Below are 21,045 nucleotides of genomic sequence, written 5' to 3'. Positions count from 1 at the left end.
AGCTAGGTTATGTGTGATGCGCAGAGAAACATGCGTAATGGCGTCGACATTCCATCTCACGACTTCAAGTAACGGTATCGTTAGTAGTATCTATCACAGAAAGTTAAAAATTAGAGTATGCAGCTCTCACCTATGGCACAACGTCCATACAAAATTTCATTACTTTCCGTGCAGTTATTCTATAATTATGAAATATGTGAAGTTTGGTTGTACTAGGTTAGGTTGAGTTAGTGATGAACATGCGCAGATCATCAAGTGCAATGGCTTCATCATCATTCCACCTCACGACGTCAAGCAACTGTCTCATTATAGAGTACAGTAAATTAAAAATCATGTTTCTGCAGGACTCACCGGTGGCATAATCTTAACACCGAATTTCATTAATTTCCGTCAGGTCATTCTCTACTGAAATACGTACAGACGGACATTCTGATGTGCATGCGTAATGGCGTCACGACATTCCACCTCACCTCCACTATTTCAACCACCGTCTCGTATAACAAGAGTGTGGAAAGTTTAAAATTAACATTAAAGCAGTCACCTGACGCACTACGCCCAAACCACATTTAATTAAAATTCTCGCACACAATACACGTATTAAGTGTATACAGACGGACATCACACTTGGAGGGTTAGTTATGTTGTCATCGCCAGTAGGTATGCACTCAGTCAACAGCGCAAATAACCACAAGAATTAGTTTACTCTGGAGATTGGTAATACTAGTCCAGGGAACATGAATCAATGAATACGTAGCGAACACTTGCATAACCCATCAGCTCCCTAGCATCCTGTGATAATACGTCAACAAGAATATCGTCTCAAAAGTTGGAAAGGCGGAGGAGGGGGGGGGGGGGCAGGGAAGCAGACAGTATGGAGGTCATATAAGACTACTTTCATTCCATACAAAAGTAAAGTTTAGAAATTGAACCAGAAAGAATAAAGATACGGATAACAGCAAGATTAAAACAAAATCAAGCATCTAATGACACTACAAGTGGACAGACAGACCCACCCACCTCACAATTCTCCTTACTGCCGGCATCCTTCAGCGCAGAGGTCCAGTCTTCCATCTCACGTCGAGCCCCTGCACACGGGACCGGTCGTCGGGGTGGGGCGATCACCTGTAGATACAAGAACGAATACTACTTACCTTTAACCCTTATACGCACAGCAATAAGTATATGTACCATGTGTTTTAGAAAATCAACAACTCCACAGTTTCACCAGTGTTTTGTGGGTTTCATAAGATTCTCAAAATAAACAGCGATTACTTCCCAAATCCATATTAACCAACTGGTCTTTGTAACGCAGAAGCATTGTGATTTCTTCGTAGTATGGGCTAAATTTGTAAACAGTATTTAGCTTAGGTCCTATTTCAAATGGTTAATGACCTCCCACATCAGATTTGTCAGTGACTGAATTCAAATAAATTTCCAAAACAATCGTCTAACTTGTTCAAATTTAATTAGGGACAGACAGACATGATACATTTTCCTCATGACATACAAAATGGTTACTCCTTTCTCTCTGGAATTAAAATACGCTCTGGGAAAGACTTTTCACCTCTCCTACAAGCACTGAACTTCTCTGTTTTTGTAAGACTTGAGGTTCTCACAGCGGTGAGTATGAAGATTTCCGTCTTCTGGGTTGTTGCGCTGTGTAGTCTGGTCGATGTTAACCAACGTTTCGGAGGTCATACTGCCTCCGTCATCAGAGTATGAAGATTTCTGTCTTCTGGGTTGTTGCGCTGTGTAGTCTGGTCGATGTTAACCAACGTTTCAGAGGTCATACTGCCTCCGTCATCAGAGTATGAAGATTACTGTCTTCTGGGTTGTTGCGCTGTGTAGTCTGGTCGATGTTAACCAACGTTTCAGAGGTCATACTGCCTCCGTCATCAGAGTATGAAGATTTCTGTCTTCTGGGTTGTTGCGCTGTGTAGTCTGGTCGATGTTAACCAACGTTTCAGAGGTCATACTGCCTCCGTCATCAGAGTATGAAGATTTCCGTCTTCTGGGTTGTTGCGCTGTGTGAATATTCATCGCCCTGATGATGGAGGCAGTATGACCTCTGAAACGTTGGTAAACATCGACCAGACTACACAGCGCAACAACCCTGAAGACGGAAATCTTCTCTGTTTTTGTTAAACACAAAGAACAAACAGCCCACCAATGGACCTCAACCTGAGAAAGCCCGATCCAATCCACGCCTTCCAAACCTAATTTTAATTTTAATATTATCCTCCTATCTACACCTATTTCTTCAGGCCCTCCAACTACAATTTTGTATACTGACATTCTGATTTCCATTTTACAAAGCAATCACCTTGATAAAAGTTGCATACTTTTGAAAAACTCAGAAACGTTCAAGGCCTTCATCCTACCAGCGACACCAATGATGGCTACCACCTCAGAAGTTCTACTGAGAGTCATATTGCTATTACTGGTGGAAAAATGTTATAAGTACCGAGGTGAGATGGTCTATAATGGCATGATCTTGGCAATATATTTAATAAATATCCGTCAATTTTAACTTATCACCATTCAGGCATTCGTAAATAATCGGCAGAAATTATACCACCTCAGGGCGTTCCTTGCGGCTGGTATTGGGTCCCTGAACCTCACTTCTTGAAACCTATACCAAGATCTGAAAGACGTGACGACGGATTTCATCCGAAAACACCAATGTAATGAGGCGGCTACACATAAACTCGTGAAGATGAACCTGCCAACTGGGAGTTCCTAGTACTGAACAACTTTATCTGAACGCGACCACTCCCTCCCGCCATCCTGAGCAATGGAGAGTATTCCCGGTTAAAACTATATATAGTTTACCCAATCCTAAAACTTTTCCGGGGGCACCAAAACGTTTACGGGCAAATGGCTGGCAATTTTTGGTTAGAAAGGACCCCATAATTTCATAAGATGGTATATAATTCTGAACGGGAACGAGCCAGAGCAGTATTAGCTTCTCATCCTTGGGCAAAGAACTAGGGTTGCGACGACACACACAAAGGGTTCTGAAGGATTCGCCTCACCTGGAAGCTGTGGTTCGTGGTCTTGACGTTGCACTCTGGGAAGCTGACGTCACTGAGGTCGGTGTCGTCAAAGGTCACAGCCTGAAAGACATTGGCGTATTGTTAAAATTCCAGGCCAGATCCTGGGAGATGAGATGGTTCATGGGTTATGTATGAGGGATCGACCGAGGGGAGACGCGCCAGGTCAGAGATGAAGGCCCCTAACTTAGAACCGACGGCATGATTATGAGCTGCTTGGTCAGGGCTAAGGCACACCTCGTGGGGCCGTCAAAGATCAGCTTCCAACGACGGTGGAATGACGATTAGATGGAGAGGACGAAAGAGGCGATGGATCACGAATCGGAAAGTAAACTGTAGCAACATATTTTCAGATACGACTACAGATTTTTGACCGGAAGGCCTGAGGAATATCGGAAATGCGTTAACAACTGTAACAAAACGTTCAGAAATTTTAAAACTGAGGCAGTCGTAGCGTATTGTAAAATATTATGGAGATAATCTTACGTAAGAACTCAACAGAACCACTTAAAACCTCAGCGCATGGATGCTGAAGGCCAATACTTGAAATAAAAACGTCCATGATGGAAGCGGGAGACGTTACCGCTGAGATGACCTGCCGAAACTCCATATTTTTGTAACTGCTGTGTGTGTGTCCAGACAAAAGAAAAATTACTGTGCCCACAAGCTCTAATGACGTATGTCGGGCATCGGGGCAGCCTTCCACGCATTCTTTACGTCTTAATATACGTATTTAACATTAAGCTAACCAGCCTTTGTCCCAGGTATAACGGGAACAGAGCCTTTGTCGTTCAGTTACCTTTTAAGTCCAGTGGTAGCTACAGAATGTCCCTGAAAACATGAGTTTTTTTATGAATAATTCCAGTTCGCTCCTCGAGAGAATGTACGAGTTTCGTGCCATTCTGAGAATTAACAGCCATTATTTAATTAGGCAGCCTTGAACCACTTGAACGGAGAAGCGTCGTGTTTTCTTTGCGGTACGGACTGAACTTTTTAAGTACTATTTGGGCGACGATAAATATTTATCTCAGTGGATATATGTAGTTCGAAGCCTCTCCTTTTAATTTGCACAGACTATACATCACGCTGGTGACGTCACAGCGCAAGCGAGGCAGACATATAAAGCCTAGGAAGCCGATTGTCCCACCCTCACACCACTGAGTTGCAAACTGCAAAAACAAAGAAACTGTATCTGCAGCATATCAAATTAACGGAACAGAAACTGAGATGACGTTCATGCAGTATGACACGCTGCCAAACGGCCAGGGGCAAAATCATACAAACGAGGCCTTGACTACCGAGACAAGTCAGAACTCGGAACATTCGAAAATGAACTATCACCATCTTCGTCGTCATAATTTCTGTTGTTGGCTTCGTAATAGCAGAGTTCGATTTCTTATCGCAAGGAACTAAAGTTAGAAGTACAGATTTTCTGTACGTAAAAATTTATCGGACATAACCTCAAATTTTCATACCATCACTGTGCTTTAAATTACTTCTAAAACAATTTTAATTTTTAATTTGTAGTACGACACATCTTCACACCATATTTCAAACGCCTAACTCCGAGAATAATGAGTTACAGCCATCAAACTGAAGTAAAAATATGGATGAGATGATAATGTTGCGTCATATTGTGTTGAATATATACTTGTTCAATTTTATCAGTCTAATCACAATAAAATATTATTATTAAATATTAAAATATTACAATTAACATTTAAATATTTAAAATATATATTTCGATAGAGAGCGTCATTTTAATATATTTTAAATATTTAAATGGTTAACTGTAATATTTTAATATTTAATAATATTTTATTGTGATTAGACTGATAAAATTGAACAAGTATAAAAATATGGATTTCATGCATTCGCCATGTTGGTTCCCATTTTCGGAAATACCGTCTCAATTTTGAAAATCGGTCAACCGGGAAAATTTCTGACTTTCTTCCTTACACGAAAGGAAATCATGTCGTCGCCGCGTTTTCCACCGCTTTCAGACGGAGAAAATAAGTTATTCAAGAAGCTTCTCGGAAAGGTCACAGGTCATGCGATTGATTCCGCAATAATGCCTGTCGACATTCATATGTTATGGGGATGCCAAGCCCGTTCATTACATTCGGCATTGATTGCGATCCACCCCCAAATACGCTGTAACGTTCCTGCCTAACAGAAACTCCAGTGCGCGCAGTAACTTAACATTGCAACCCTCACTTCTCACTGCCAAAGACCAGAATCCTCCTTCAGAAAACATGAAGATCATTACCACGGTTCTTATCTTCAACAAGACAAAAACAGACCACATCCTCACACTCTTTATTTACAATTACTTTTTATAAATCATAATTCCACTTATAACTAGGTATTCCAAGCGGCGTCTTGTTCTCAGACATCCTCAACAAATGCTCTCTCTTTAGATGTCACAAGAAGACCAAGTTTCACACCCATGATAAAGGAACTGCATATTGTAATATTAATTGATTAACGCTAATGTGTGTCTGTTGGCGTTATAACCCATTCTAAGTGTCGGCTTTTCTACAGAATTTCTCTCCGAAGTTCAATTGGAACGTCTTCGCTCCAAGAGATTCAACAACAACAAAAATAAATCAAGAATCTCATGCAATGAAGAGATACCAAAAGCCAATGAAAGTTGTACAGGTAATCATATACGAGGTGCGATCGGAAAGTTTCAAGACTGCGCGTATAAAAACCCGTACACTTATCTCAGGTATTAAATTCATCCATCACCCTCGAAGTAGTTCCCCTGGGAGTGAACACAACGATCCCAGCGCCGCTGCCAAGCCTGGAAGCATCCCTGGAAATCTTTCTTTGTCAGCCTGTCAAGCACCATCTGCGATTCTGCCTGAATCTCTTCTATCTTCTCAAATCTCCTTCCCTTTAGCTGAATTTTCATCTTTGGGAAGAGGAAGAAGTCACACGGAGCTTAGAAAGGAAGTTGGGGTCGGTTCTTGCAAGATCTTTGAGCTCCTGACAAACGAGAAGTCGATTCTGCTTCTGGTCCTCAGACAGGATGCGTCGCATGTGGAGTTCTTCCTTTAGAATCAGCTGACAGGTCCCATAGCCTATCCCAACAATGTCGCACAAGTCATTGATGGTACGACGTCGATCTTCGTGAATGGCCTGCCGAATCTTCGTAACATTTTCGGGCGTTGTGCTCGAAGATGGTCGTCCAGAACGCTCGTCATCATCGACAGAGGTTCGGCCATTTTTAAAACGTGAATGCCACACAAAAGTTTGTGCACGACCCATTGCGGACTCCCCAAATGCTTGCTTTAGCATTTCATAGGTTTCCGTAGCCGTTTTGGCGAGTCTTTGGCAAAATTTGATGCACACGCCATTCCGAAATCGCAGGAGGGTCGGTGTAATGCACTACCAAAACGCCCGTAACTAAGAAACAAATGCTAATTCGATGATGCCGGCTGGCACACTGATTCACTATGAATGTAGGCCGCACCCCCTAGCGGCAGAAGCTCGTACTACATCTATTGACACAGTCTGGAAACTTTCCGATCGCACCTCGTAGATCTGTTAGTTAAAAAAAAATAGTTTACGTAACGTCATTATCGGCCAACCGATAGCTACCCCATGACATTACAGAATGAGACTCATGTGGGAAGATCAGACGGAAAGCAAAAAGGTCACCATGCGGACACTGCTGGTGTGCGGACAAGCGGAACACGCAGGGGAAGTTTAACAGTACAGTATTTGATGTGCTCTAGGGAAGTAGTCACGTGTGAAAATCAAGTTAACTTCTTTCCTGGGACACCGACTAAGTTATGTCACACGACGTGCTTTCTGGTCATGGTGCATGGACGATACGCAGGGTGGGACCAATTTTCTTCTCCACACCTTCACAATTTTCACATCTCCTCATCTACAATGACCCAAATCCTCCTATTTGATATCCACAAGAAGCAATATTTCCCTCAGCATAACCAAACATATAATATTTATTGTCGTCTTATAGCCTCTGGTGTCGATATGTCGAATTTTACACCTGAAGATGGTTCGATGAAACCGAAACATGTTGTAAAAATGTTCCAAATGTAAATCGATTATTCGATGTGGAACATAAAATGATATTTTAATTATCTTATTTTATAAATTTTAAATATAATTGTGATTAGACGGACAAAAACCGAATAATTAATTTAATATTTGATTCACAATATGACGCAATTATACTATCTTATTTCACCGTTTATATTACAAATTGTGGCTTCATAATCAGTTTTCTTCCTAACTTAATTTCGCCTTTGAAATAGTATCTTTCCGCTTTATTGAATATTGTTGTAACCGATTTGTAGTGTAGGACGACACCGCCAGATCGCGTGCGTGTAACCAACGGTTTCCCCCAACAATCTGGGTATGAATATTCCTCCCGCTGTTCATTGGTTGATTACGTAATCAATAAACGTATTAACTAAAAAGGACATGTGACATAGGGTTCGTCCTTGTTTAACGTCGCGTATATGATCGATTAAATCAGCTGTTTAATTCTGACACAAAAACTTGTTACATTTTCTTTCGTACATGCAGTAATTAATATCATGCATGTAACTTTTACAAATTCAATTCTCATTTTTTTGGACAAAAGACCTCTCAATGAAGCGAACGGCTTTCTAAAAAACACTAAACCAACTACACGGAGCACAGCCCTACTTCAGAAACTGGCGTTCGCTAAAGTATTCACAAAATCCCGCCACCCGTCCTTGACCTGAGCCATATTCTCAGATATCAACAATAAGTCTGTACTCCCGTCTAACTCTAGATCTTCCAAATGCTTTCTTTCCTTCAGGTTTTCCAAATCGCAAGTGAAAAGCCTGAAATTGTTGAAAACTACCTCCGTATCTGGCGGCATTGTCCGAGTCCTCAACCTAAAGACTTGTCCACTCGCGTTTTAATTACTAAACCAATACGAATAGTCCTTTACCATTTACAAAGCCCATATGGGATCTGGACAGTAATTTGTGCCCTTAAGCGCATAGCCAACATCACACAAACAATTTTACCCAGAACATGTACCAACGAGACACCTCCATAACTACCAGTAACTGCTTTTATCATCACAAACGGAATGGACGACTGCAATTTTCCAGTGACGGGAATATTCAATTATTCTTATTATGATGATTATTATTACACGTCTAACAATATTTAAACCCCTACATTAAGCGAGCAAAACATTTTCAAAGATTTTACTGGCGATGTATTGTCCTCTTCCGTCGACGAAGTGTCCTATTTCCTGTAAAATTCAGTCCCCTAGATCAGTGGTGATTCAACCTGGGGTACGCGTACCCCCGGGGGTACGTGAATTTTTTTTTTAAAAAAATATTTTTTACGATAAACACTGAATAATCAGTAATGTAATTTGTTTAATTTATTTTAGATGTAGATTATATACTATGTATAACTTGAATTATACACCAACAACTTTGGGGGTACAAAGTTGAAGATAAATTATATCTGGGGGTACGCGAACAAAAAAGTTTGAATACCAGTGTCCTAGATGGTCGAGACTTCCTGTGTAAATGCCTTTCATTACCACAACTCTTGTAATATCACCACAAACTGTATCAGCCTGTAAAATTGGTAGATAATCCTTTTTTCTCACTGTATCTCTGATATGTTTCCACAAATTCTTAACGTTAATCTACGTAACTGATTCATTTATGAACCGAGTATTGCATTTTCAGCCTCCTCCTTTCGGATACCCTACGCTCCTCGCAGTTGTTCTCAAAGACTATAAATTATCCTCGTGATGTAGCATCGCCTCTAATTTTCCATTCCATTAGCTTTATCTTTACCATCTTATTACTCAATATTTTCCACCACGCAGCAATTCTCTATTCACCACCACCACCACCACCAACAACAACAATAATAATAATAAACGTACTTCCATGTACATCTGCACTACGCATAAGAACATTTTGCATCATAAGCACATATTCAGTAAAGTGTATAATGTTCAAACCAGCCAAGAAACCAACTGAAATATCCAGAGGAAAATCCAAAAATTTCTGAACTTTCAAAGCATCAGTAGTAGTAAGGAAAGTGTACAACCAGAAACTTAAAAACTGAGGGTTCAAGACGAAAAAGTACTAGGAACAAGCGTGAAAACAGAAATATAAATAATAATAATAATAATAATAATTCAATTCTTAATTTTAATTTGCTGACTCAACAGCTACAGGAGTCAATTACAGAGTCACAGCAAAAGATACGAAATGATATAATAAGTACGAAGTACAGATAACAAAGGTAAGAACAAACATGGACTAAATACATATAATTAAAATATATAATATAATTCAGGTCTATACACAAACTTTATTTACAGATGTTAAAATTTAAAATTTGCGCTATTCATCGTTACTACGATGTTACAATACTGCGCCTTCATTTTCTACATGTTTCGATGCGTAGCATCATCTTCAGGTTTTTCCTTTAAAACTACTTTATATTACAACGCAAGTTTTTCAATTTATTCATCTGTTTTGTAAATTATTATAGTATGTGTTCTGTTGATCTTCTGATTTTATGTATCTTATGTTTGTTTTCCATTATTCTGTGAATAAATTAATTAACATATGAGTTATTTATTTTAAATTTTAAATTTTAACATCTGTAAATAAAGTTTGTGTATAGACCTGAATTATATTATATATTTTAATTATAAAACACAAACATGACGCATTTAAACTTTAAAATTAAATACATATAATACAAATTATAATAAATATTAAATAATGAAGCTACGTAAAGGGTAATTGGTTTAACAAGCGTCTAAGCATGACAAAACGATTTCTAAATATTTTAACACCTTTACACACACAGTACTTGAAGCTGATACAAATCTAGCGGAGGAACAATTTTTGTTGCGAGAAGAATTAAAATTAAACAAAGGCAAATGTATAAAATTTCGAGAAGGTACGAGAATTCTAAATGTTTCAAGCAAATAAGAGAAGAATTTAGGGGATCCTTTCGCTTAAAGTACGGAAATTTAGGTGTTTAAGAAATTATCGTAACCATAAAGAATTTGAGGGCAGAAACGATCACAACACAGGCCAAAAGCTTCGTGGTCCGTGCATTCCACGAATCAAGAGGATATTCAAGATCACTTCTGACTAATGAGGAATGCACGACTCACCGCAGGAACAACAGGCAATTTCTCTTAGGGAACAGGTGGAAATACGAGTTAAGTTACTGTCGCTCCTAGGTAATATAAAAACAGAAACTATTTCCTCCTTCTTCTACTTTGCTTTTGAAAGTGAAATGCCGTATACTGAGATTCCCTTCATCCGTCCCTGACCTAGAACAGCGTTCTCGGTAAACGGGACGTGAGGTCTACACGCCCCCGCGAAAGACCGAGAAACGTCATGAAACAGAAAGTTAGAATATAATTTGCTACGACTTCGACTAATCAACTTGAACATGAGATTTAAATACGCGTCCTTATTGTCCGGCTAATATCACGCCGTAAATGGAAAACGTCGTGCTTAAAGAAAGTTAGGTAACTCGGCAAGGGGGAAATAATTCGTAAAGTGAAGATTTGTACGAGGTGCGATCGGAAAGTTTCAAGACTGCGCGTATAAAAACCCGTACACTTATCTCAGGTATTAAATTCACCCTCGAAGTAGTTCCCCTGGGAGTGAACACAACGATCCCAGCGCCGTTGCCAAGCCTGGAAGCATCCCTGGAAATCTTTCTTTGTCAGCCTGTCAAGCACCATCTGCGATTCTGCCTGAATCTCTTCTATCGTCTCAAATCTCCTTCCCTTTAGCTGAATTTTCATCTTTGGGAAGAGGAAGAAGTCACACGGAGCTTAGAAAGGAAGTTGGGGTCGGTTCTTGCAAGATCTTTGAGCTCCTGACAAACGAGAAGTCGATTCTGCTTCTGGTCCTCAGACAGGATGCGTCGCATGTGGAGTTCTTCCTTTAGAATCAGCTGACAGGTCCCATAGCCTATCCCAACAATGTCGCACAAGTCGTTGATGGTACGACGTCGATCTTCGTGAATGGCCTGCCGAATCTTCGTAACATTTTCGGGCGTTGTGCTCGAAGATGGTCGTCCAGAACGCTCGTCATCATCGACAGAGGTTCGGCCATTTTTAAAACGTGAATGCCACACAAAAGTTTGTGCACGACCCATTGCGGACTCCCCAAATGCTTGCTTTAGCATTTCATAGGTGCTTGACAGGCTGACAAAGAAAGATTTCCAGGGATGCTTCCAGGCTTGGCAGCGGCGCTGGGATCGTTGTGTTCACTCCCAGGGGAACTACGTCGAGGGTGATGGATGAATTTAATACCTGAGATAAGTGTACGGGTTTTTATACGCGCAGTCTTGAAACTTTCCGATCGCACCTCGTATGGCGTAACTATTTTGTGAGAAATTGCATTAAACGTTAATTTTTACTGACCGACGTTTCAGAGGTCCTAACTGCCTCTAACATGAGGGTGGACGGATGTTGGTCCGAGTGAAGACTTCCTGATAAGTGGAGCACAGTTTTTCGTTCTACCTGCAAGTCCACACGGGGTCACAGTCTAAAAAAAATCTTCGTCGCTGTGAGAGTCTCGTATATCAAACAATGCAATATTCTTCTTCATTCCTGGCTTTAGGCAAAGACTGTCTCTATCGGCTTTAGTCGCTTACGTTTCAAATCGGCGCATTCAACTAACGTGTTTCCGGAGTCTTTGAGACACTTCGCCGACGCATTAATGCCAAGCACAATGCGGACATAGTAACCACGGGCGCTTTTAAATACGTCCGCATTGATATCCGAAACATAACAGCTGCCGATATTCAATGCTGTTCTTCCGGTCAGCCCCCCCCCCCCCTTGGGCCCAACGGGCTGCATTGTGTGTACTACGGCTCGGAGCTGACGTCACGGATCGCTCAATATGGTCCACCGTGCAGCATCCCGGCGCCATCGTGGCTTTCCTCAGCCATAATCAACATAAATACTTCATTACTGCTACGAGTATGAGCCGGGATAGCTCAGTCAGTATAGTGACTAGCTACGGGCTGGACGACCGGGGTTCGATACCCGACGGGGGCAGAGGATTTTTTCCTCTAGCCTCTGGGGCCCACCCAGCCTCCTCTACAATGGGTACCGGGGGTCCTTTCCCCGGGATAAAGCCGGCCGGGGCGTGATCCTGACCACTCACCCCCATCTAGTGCCGAGGTCAAGGAAGAGAGGAGCTATACCTCCACTCCCCCCAAACGCCTACATGGCGTATAGTGGGACAAACTTTACTTTACTGCTACGCGTTACGAAACACAAATCAAAATGACAGTGGTGTGGCCTTTTTCATGGTTTAAACATTTGGTAAATAAGAAAATTAACTTCTTTGACTGAAACTTTATACATGACATAATCGTTGATTTGGCTTCTTGTATCAGGTAAGAAACAGTTCCTCTAAACGAGATGTAATGGTAATGCCGTCATGATTAGGTTTCTTGAATATGGTAAATGAATTTACTGTACACCAGGTTACCTGGCACCACACTCGTCATAAGGTTTCTTGAACTGAAACACTCCCTTACGTAAAATGCAAGGCTTTACAACTGTGACTCGATGGTCAGAGCCACGTTTGTAAAAAAAAAAGAGGATTACTGTGGGAACACGAGGTTGGTATTAAAGTAGGAAAGCCTTAAACAAAGGGTCAACACCGCGACTGTGACGAACCATCTGGGGGGGGGGGGGGGGGGGGTCAGCGTCATTCTCCTCTTAGTAAATTTTACTCACGCTGATTCAGAGAAGACGACACAAATGTTTCATCAAAATCTGCAAACCTCTTCAGAACACGAGTCGGTGTACGTGAGGAGATTAAGTAAGAACGTCCACAAACTATAACACCGAAACATTTCGCTCGCTTGCCACACTGTTCTCTTTGCAAATACACGCCCGAAAAGAATCTGCTGATTTTTTTTTTAAATTATCGTTCAGTACAGGCACCAAACCGCCACGGTGGTCTAGCGGTTAGAACGCTGGCCTTGTAATCCTGGGATCTCGGGTTCGATTCCCGGCGGTGCCCGAATTTATAACTTGTGTTGGGCAAGGCCGTGGTCTAGGCAACACGGAGTTTTCCTCCGTGGCATCCCAACAATTACTCCATTCACACACAGAAGAAGGCGATGGCAAACCACTTCTGGATCATCTGCCAAGAACGTATATGAACAGGTCCCAGTCCGAGAAAAGGATGGAAGGATCCTGTTCATATGGACCTGTCGTCAGACAGAACACTAAATAATAAAAAGATGAGGTGGTCTAGCGGTTAGAACGCTGGCCTTGTAATCCTGGGGTCTCGGGTTCGATTCCCGGCGGTGCCCGAATTTATAACTTGTGTTGGGCAAGGCCGTGGTCTAGGCAACACGGAGTTTTCCTCCCTGGCATCCCTACAATTACTCCATTCACACACAGAAGAAGGCAATGGCAAACCACTTCTGGATCATCTGCCAAGAACGTATATGAACAGGTCCCAGTCCGAGAAAAGGATGGAAGGATCCTGTTCATATGGACCTGTCGTCAGACAGAACACTAAATAATAAAAATACAGGCACCAACTCGTACTCAAAACTTCGAGAACTCGATTTACTCAACAACAGTATCACCGACAAAGAGACGGGGTTAAAATATTCAAGATAGCGATGGGATCACGAAAATCTATCGATTAGCGTTTATGCCTGCAACTGAGTCAAGGGGATAGAACACAAATCCAAATCCCAGCGCTGCAGGAACTGGTGTTTTCGCACATCCATCAAAGAGACTTAAGCAGAGATGTTTACCTTTCCCTACACCCGCCGCCATTATAGTCCCTTACACTCTTCTTTGTCCCTTTCGTACTTTTATCTCCTTCCACCCTCAACCCCCGTATTCGTTTCCGGTCCCTTCCACATCTCAGGAAAATAACAATGGAAATCTCCGGCCGCCCTCGTAACGTCATCTGAGCGTTTTCCTGTACGTCCGAAGAGAAGTACCTCCTCTCTGGGCGCAATCGGAAGGTCCTGTGACCGGCCATCTCGACTTTTTTTTTAAAGATTTCATGCTGTCTGAAGATTCTGAGATGCTGTGATAAACTGATACGGGAAATGTATAAAATTACGCATAACCCTCTCCTAGTAGGCTACTATCATAGCACAGAATACGATGGGTGATAAGCATTAATGTTACATACGAGTAAATGTGGACATTTAAGATGATATAGCATCATATCGGCGGTGCCCGAATTTATAACTTGTGTTGGCCAAGGCCGTGGTCTAGGCAACACGGAGTTTTCCTCCGTGGCATCCCAACAATTACTCCATTCACACACAGAAGAAGGCAATGGCAAACCACTTCTGGATCATCTGCCAAGAACGTATATGAACAGGTCCCAGTCCGAGAAAAGGATGGAAGGATCCTGTTCATATGGACCTGTCGTCAGACAGAACACTAAATAATAATAATATGAGGTAGTCTAGCGGTTAGAACGCTGGCCTTGTAATCCTGGGGTACCGGGTTCGATTCCCGGCGGTGCCCGAATTTATAACTTGTGTTGGGCAAGGCCGTGGTCTAGGCAACACGGAGTTTTCCTCCGTGGCATCCCAACAATTACTCCATTCACACACAGAAGAAGGCAATGGCAAACCACTTCTGGATCATCTGCCAAGAACGTATATGAACAGGTCCCAGTCCGAGAAAAGGATGGAAGGATCCTGTTCATATGGACCAGTCGTCAGACAGAACACTAATAATAAATAAGCATCATATAAACAATGTTCCTGTTATTCTCTAAAGAGACTGTTCAGTGCTTCTACCTTGTAGTGGTGAAGTTAACTTCTCAACGTGTTTTACTGCCATTCTGTGTAGCTGTAAATCAACAGGTGAGCTAGGCGTTCTTCTGAAACGGAATGTCGTTAATATGTCACTTTAATCATGACGTTCTTATATTTGCTCGAGACTTCCGTGTAGGTTATATTTAAGTGTGAAGACTCACAACAAAATTACCACCGCGCACCACAAACGTTGTAAATCCGCAAATTATTCCAATATTTTCACCACAATTTATGAAGTGATTCTTAAATTACGTAGACACGTATTTGAATCAGATGTCACGGTATACCAGTTGACTGAAATAAAGAATCAGTCAATGAGTGGTAACATCTAAAATGTAACATCACTATTATGAGTGTATGCACTTCTTTTGTAGGTATCGGAAAGGAGCGCTTAACAAAGCTGCGAAAAGAATATCTAAAGTGGTCTCTCTGAAGAAAACTCTGACAATGGAGGGATAGGGGTCTCCACTTGTCGCTAAGCAACGCTTCCCGTGTTCACTTGTTTCGAGATCCACTCGACCTCAAACTCGAGGTCCTCAAATCGGGGCACGGAAATCAACATCATCGCGATCCTTACCCCAAGATTTATTTTACAAACTATCTGGTATGTTTTTAAATTAAATTAAAATTTCTCAATATATTATTTTGTTTTCTATCTCTAATGCCCGAATTTATAACTTGTGTTGGGCAAGGCCGTGGTCTAGGCAACACGGAGTTTTCCTCCGTGGCATCCCAACAATTACTCCATTCACACACAGAAGAAGGAAATGGCAAACCACTTCTGGATCATCTGCCAAGAACGTATATGAACAGGTCCCAGTCCGAGAAAAGGATGGAAGGATCCTGTTCATATGGATCTGTCGTCAGACAGAACACTAAATAATAATAATATTCATTTAATCATTATAACATTATTATTTAATTTACAGAGCGATTATAAAAAAAACACTACAAACATTTCACCCACGCAAGATCACATACATTTACGAAACAACATTGAATGTGATAACAAAGTACAATTGATCTAGAAGAGGATAACTTTCCGATATTTAATGGACATCTGACGAAGGATTTCATTTAGAATATTACATTTGAATTTATATCGATTCTACACCTGAAGATGGTTAATTGAAAACCGAAACTTGTCGTGAAAAAAAAGATGATGCTCTAATTGTAAATCGAACATTTCGATAAAAGAGCATCATTTTAATATATATTTTAATATATTTTAAATATTAAATGTTAATTGTGTAATAATATTTTAATATTTAATAAAATATTTTATTGTGATTAGACGGTTAAAATTAAACAATTATAAACAAACGAGAGAGAGCTAAAGACTGCTTGACGGCGTATGGAGCTGCTTATTCGATATTCTCATAGCAGGCCTAATTAAGTACGTTAATTTTAATTGACTTCCACAGAGACCAAATATTCTCGGTGCAACCTGAGGTTCGACAAGCAAAACACTGCCTGAGAAAAAGAAAACTCAAGTTTACTGATTACAAGCAGTAAAAATATTGGGTAGAAAGATATGCTGCTGCTTTAATCAGACATCTTCATCCGTAAACAGGTCAAACGACTTGGTGATGGTTTACCACGGATTATTTGAAAATCCTGTAGCCGCCTCTCAACCCCACCCCGTTTTAAGACTGCCAATGACGTCACAAAACAGCTTTTACCCAAGCCTACTACGAACGTAAAGTACTTCCGATGCATCTGCAAACATTTCAAAAAGCGAGGCGGATAAACGTCACTTGTCCACGTCGGTCTTCTGAACTGTGACGCCGTGTGACCAACGTTTCGAAGGACATTACTGCCTCCATGTTCAGGGTCCTAGCGGCGCCACAATCTCACTACCGTGAGAACCTCAAATCTCATAAAAGCGTAACCTAATTAAATGTTGTCTCCTGATTCGTTTGCCACGGATCTGAAAGCCAATATCCTCAGGTCTATTACCGTCAGCATCAACTTTGCAATCACTGAGGTACGGCACGGAGGCTAAATGCCCAATGTAAAACGAAAGAAAGTCTTACTCATAAACCGATATGTTATCACGTCCAGAGCACACAATAACGTTAATTAATTTTCAAGTCTGCAGCAGACAGTACAGTTTTCTCATTTTCTTTTGAACAGACAAGTTTTCTTTTATTCTTTTTTGACATAATGAAAGAAGACTAAGTGTAATTACTCAACAACAAACAAAGTTTACAGCAAACAAAATGTAGAAAGAGTGAGTAAAGACAACTATTCGTCAAATACTACTGATTTATAACTCTGAATAAAATAAAAAACAAAGAAATACCTACACTTCATCCACCGTCTCGAATTTTACCCCCCCCCATCCCCCCAAAATACGACGTTTCAGAGACTGATATATCTCTCTCCGTCCTCAGGTAAAAACCTACTCTGTTCGGACCAATCGATACAGCTAGTCCCCAACCTCCGGACTACGTCCTACATTCTAGACCAGAGGTTTCCAAACTTTTATACCTTGCGCCCCCCTTAAAACATTTAATAAATTTCACGCCCCCCCTTCCAGAACAAGTACAAACAAACAGATTTCACATAAAATTTAGCTATTAGTACACATTTATTTTATAATTTAGCATATATTATTCAATACATTTAATTTTAATAAAAAAAACTGTAATAAAATATACGCTTCATACATGGATTAGTGGGATGGATGTTTTGAAATGACCGCTCTAAGGTCGTTTTCCAGGTTCATCGTAGAACGATACTTTGTTTTGATGGCTGCTGCTACTGCTGAAGGATGTTAAAAATGTTTCTCCATATTTCGTTAAAAAGTTTTTCATACAAACAACACGACCCCCTAGAGAACCAACCCCCCCCCCCAGGGGTCCGCGCCCCACACTTTGGGAACGTCTGTTCTAGACCTTTAGACCTTTCGATTTTCGTAGACCTCGGTGATACAACGTTAACGTCAGTGGTATAACATCTTCTGCAAGAACGTAAAAGGCCACAGATCGACTCTAATATTAGCGATCTGACATCCGTCATATAATGCCGAGGTCACGAATGAGTGGAGTCTTTTCCCAATAATCTATACGCTGTGTTTATGACGCGATTAGCCATTCATACGTACTCTCGTAACCCAGAATACGAAGTTTTCTACTCTAGCGCCAGCCCTTCGAACCCCAAAGTTCATCCAAATAAGAAGATATCCGTCTTCAGGGTTGTTGCGCTGTGTAGTCTGGTCGATGTTAACCAACGTTTCAGAGGTCATACTGCCTCCGTCATCAGGGCGATGACGGAGGCAGTATGACGTCTGAAACGTTGGTTAACATCTACCAGACTACACAGCGCAACAACCCAGAAGACGGAAATCTTCCTACTCATCGCCCTGATGACGGAGGCAGTATGACCTCTGAAACGTTGGTTAACATCGACCAGACTACACAGCGCAACAACCCAGAAGACAGAGATCGTCATACTCTGATGACGGAGGCAGTATGACCTCCGAAACATTGGTTAACATCGACCAGACTACACAGCGCAACAACCCAGAAGACAGAGATCGTCATACTCTGATGACGGAGGCAGTATGACCTCCGAAACGTTGGTTAACATCGACCAGACTACACAGCGCAATAACCCAGAAGACGGAAATCTTCATACTCATCGCCCTGATGATGGAGGCAGTATGACTTCTGAAAAGTTGGTTAACATCGACCAGACTACACAGCGCAATAACCCAGAAGACAGAAATCTTCATACTCATCGCCCTGATGATGGAGGCAGTATGACTTCTGAAACGTTGGTTAACATCGACCAGACTACACAGCGCAATAACCCAGAAGACAGAAATCTTCATACTCATCGCCCTGATGATGGAGGCAGTATGACTTCTGAAAAGTTGGTTAACATCGACCAGACTACACAGCGCAACAACCCAGAAGACAGAAATCTTCATATTCATCGCCCTGATGATGGAGGCAGTATGACCTCCGAAACGTTGGTTAACATCGACCAGACTACACAGCGCAATAACCCAGAAGACGGAAATCTTCATACTCATCGCCCTGATGATGGAGGCAGTATGACTTCTGAAAAGTTGGTTAACATCGACCAGACTACACAGCGCAATAACCCAGAAGACAGAAATCTTCATACTCATCGCCCTGATGATGGAGGCAGTATGACTTCTGAAACGTTGGTTAACATCGACCAGACTACACAGCGCAATAACCCAGAAGACAGAAATCTTCATACTCATCGCCCTGATGATGGAGGCAGTATGACTTCTGAAAAGTTGGTTAACATCGACCAGACTACACAGCGCAACAACCCAGAAGACAGAAATCTTCATATTCATCGCCCTGATGATGGAGGCAGTATGACCTCCGAAACGTTGGTTAACATCGACCAGACTACACAGCGCAATAACCCAGAAGACGGAAATCTTCATACTCATCGCCCTGATGATGGAGGCAGTATGACTTCTGAAACGTTGGTTAACATCGACCAGACTACACAGCGCAATAACCCAGAAGACAGAAATCTTCATACTCATCGCCCTGATGATGGAGGCAGTATGACTTCTGAAAAGTTGGTTAACATCGACCAGACTACACAGCGCAACAACCCAGAAGACAGAAATCTTCATATTCATCGCCCTGATGACGGAGGCAGTATGACCTCCGAAACGTTGGTTAACATCGACCAGACTACACAGCGCAACAACCCAGAAGACACAGATCGTCATACTCTGATGACGGAGGCAGTATGACCTCCGAAACGTTGGTTAACATCGACCAGACTCCACAGCGCAACAACCCAGAAGACGGATATCTTCATACTCACCGCTGTGAGAATCTCAAGTCTTCATCCAAATAATATCTAAAAACCTACTTCGTACCTCAAAAAACAAACAACTCGTCTCCATGACTACGATTAGTTGGTCAGAAGTCTTAAAAGAAATAATCGCTGTTCATTCAAAGAACCGGACCGAACACATAAATCCTCTGTGTGGGCAAAACGTAGATCTACGTTCCTCGAAGTACCGGAAACAGTGAACAGACTACGTGGTAAACGACACGGTTTGTTCCCGGAAGCGGGCAGAGGCGTTTTTATTGTACACCGTGTGAAGACCGAGTTTGGGACACATCTACTAAGTAATACCGAGGTATCTTTCTCCGGAATAAAGCTGACGGAGCGTTAAGCTAAGCACTCACATCCCAGGTTAAGGATGTGTGAAGCAATACTTCCACTATCCCACACGTCTTCCTTACGTGAAGTGCTTTAAACGCCGAGACAACACATCGCCTCGCCTTTCTCGTTCGAAATTAAGGTCGTATTCGAAGAGTCCTGGGATCGAATGGAAACGCTGCATCTAATGACGTCAGGGCAGCCGGAGTAAACGAACTGCAGAACAGAGACGAGTGTTTACGGAAAATGTTTTCGTGTTATTGCTATGTTTCAATGACCCGCCAGTGAGACGCATTTCAAGCGAACAGCCGCATTCTACAGGAAATACGAAAAGCTCTCTCTCACACACACACACTGTCGCATCCGCGTATTAGTACGCCCACACACGTAAACATCAAACAAGCATTCCATCAGCTGGTCCACATGAAGAGGAAAGTCGTCTTTCACTTACGGCTGTCTGACAACTCCGCTCAGCAGAAAATAAGGATCTAAGGCGGAGAGCCTAACAAGATGGAGAAAATTACATCAGAAGAGGTTCACAATTTTTACGTTTTATCAAATACCATCGCGGAGATCAAATGAATGAGGACGAGACGGGCAGAACGCGGAAACGGATAACAAACACACAACAGATTTTAATCGTAGAACAGTACGAGGCCATTAAAGAGATCTAAGCGCAGCGAAGATAATATTAAAACGTATATCAGAATAATGGGATGAGAGGTGTAGACTTCATTAACCTGGCTTATGATAAAATCCAACTCTTGTGAACAAATTAATTAACCTTCCAGCTCCATATTAGACTTTGAATCTAATTAGCTGAACGATTATTAAATTGTGAAGCAGATGTGCTTCATGGGGTGAGTCAGGCATTTCATAAAATAATTTATATGTGAGGGCGGAACATCAAACGCTTGTAAAGAAAATGCTGAGGTCACCAGGTCAGCGAGGTGAAATCAATGAGGTTACGGGGGGG

At 41.7% G+C, this 21,045-nt stretch overlaps 1 protein-coding gene across 3 annotated transcripts in view; it reads right to left on the bottom strand.

Moving 5' to 3' along the window:
• LOC110829550 (diacylglycerol kinase eta) overlaps positions 1–21,045 on the bottom strand; it is a 65,298-nt gene that overhangs the window by 26,864 nt on the left and 17,389 nt on the right. For all 3 annotated transcript variants that reach the window (XM_022063366.2, XM_087346219.1, XM_087346220.1), the window contains 2 exons: positions 3,036–3,116; positions 1,018–1,122 (listed from right to left, as the gene is read on the bottom strand). In XM_022063366.2, coding sequence (XP_021919058.2) covers positions 1,018–1,122; positions 3,036–3,116 — 186 coding nt within the window. The remainder of the gene's footprint in view (positions 1–1,017; positions 1,123–3,035; positions 3,117–21,045) is intronic.

The sequence above is a fragment of the Zootermopsis nevadensis genome, unplaced genomic scaffold (assembly GCF_977971745.1).
Source record: "Zootermopsis nevadensis isolate Lab colony 2312 unplaced genomic scaffold, Znev_1.0 Znev_ptg000010l, whole genome shotgun sequence".
In the NCBI taxonomy this organism is placed as follows: Eukaryota; Metazoa; Arthropoda; class Insecta; order Blattodea; family Termopsidae; genus Zootermopsis; species Zootermopsis nevadensis.
The sequence above is the reverse complement of the archived record's forward strand: the minus strand, read 5'-3'. Positions and strand labels throughout refer to the sequence as shown.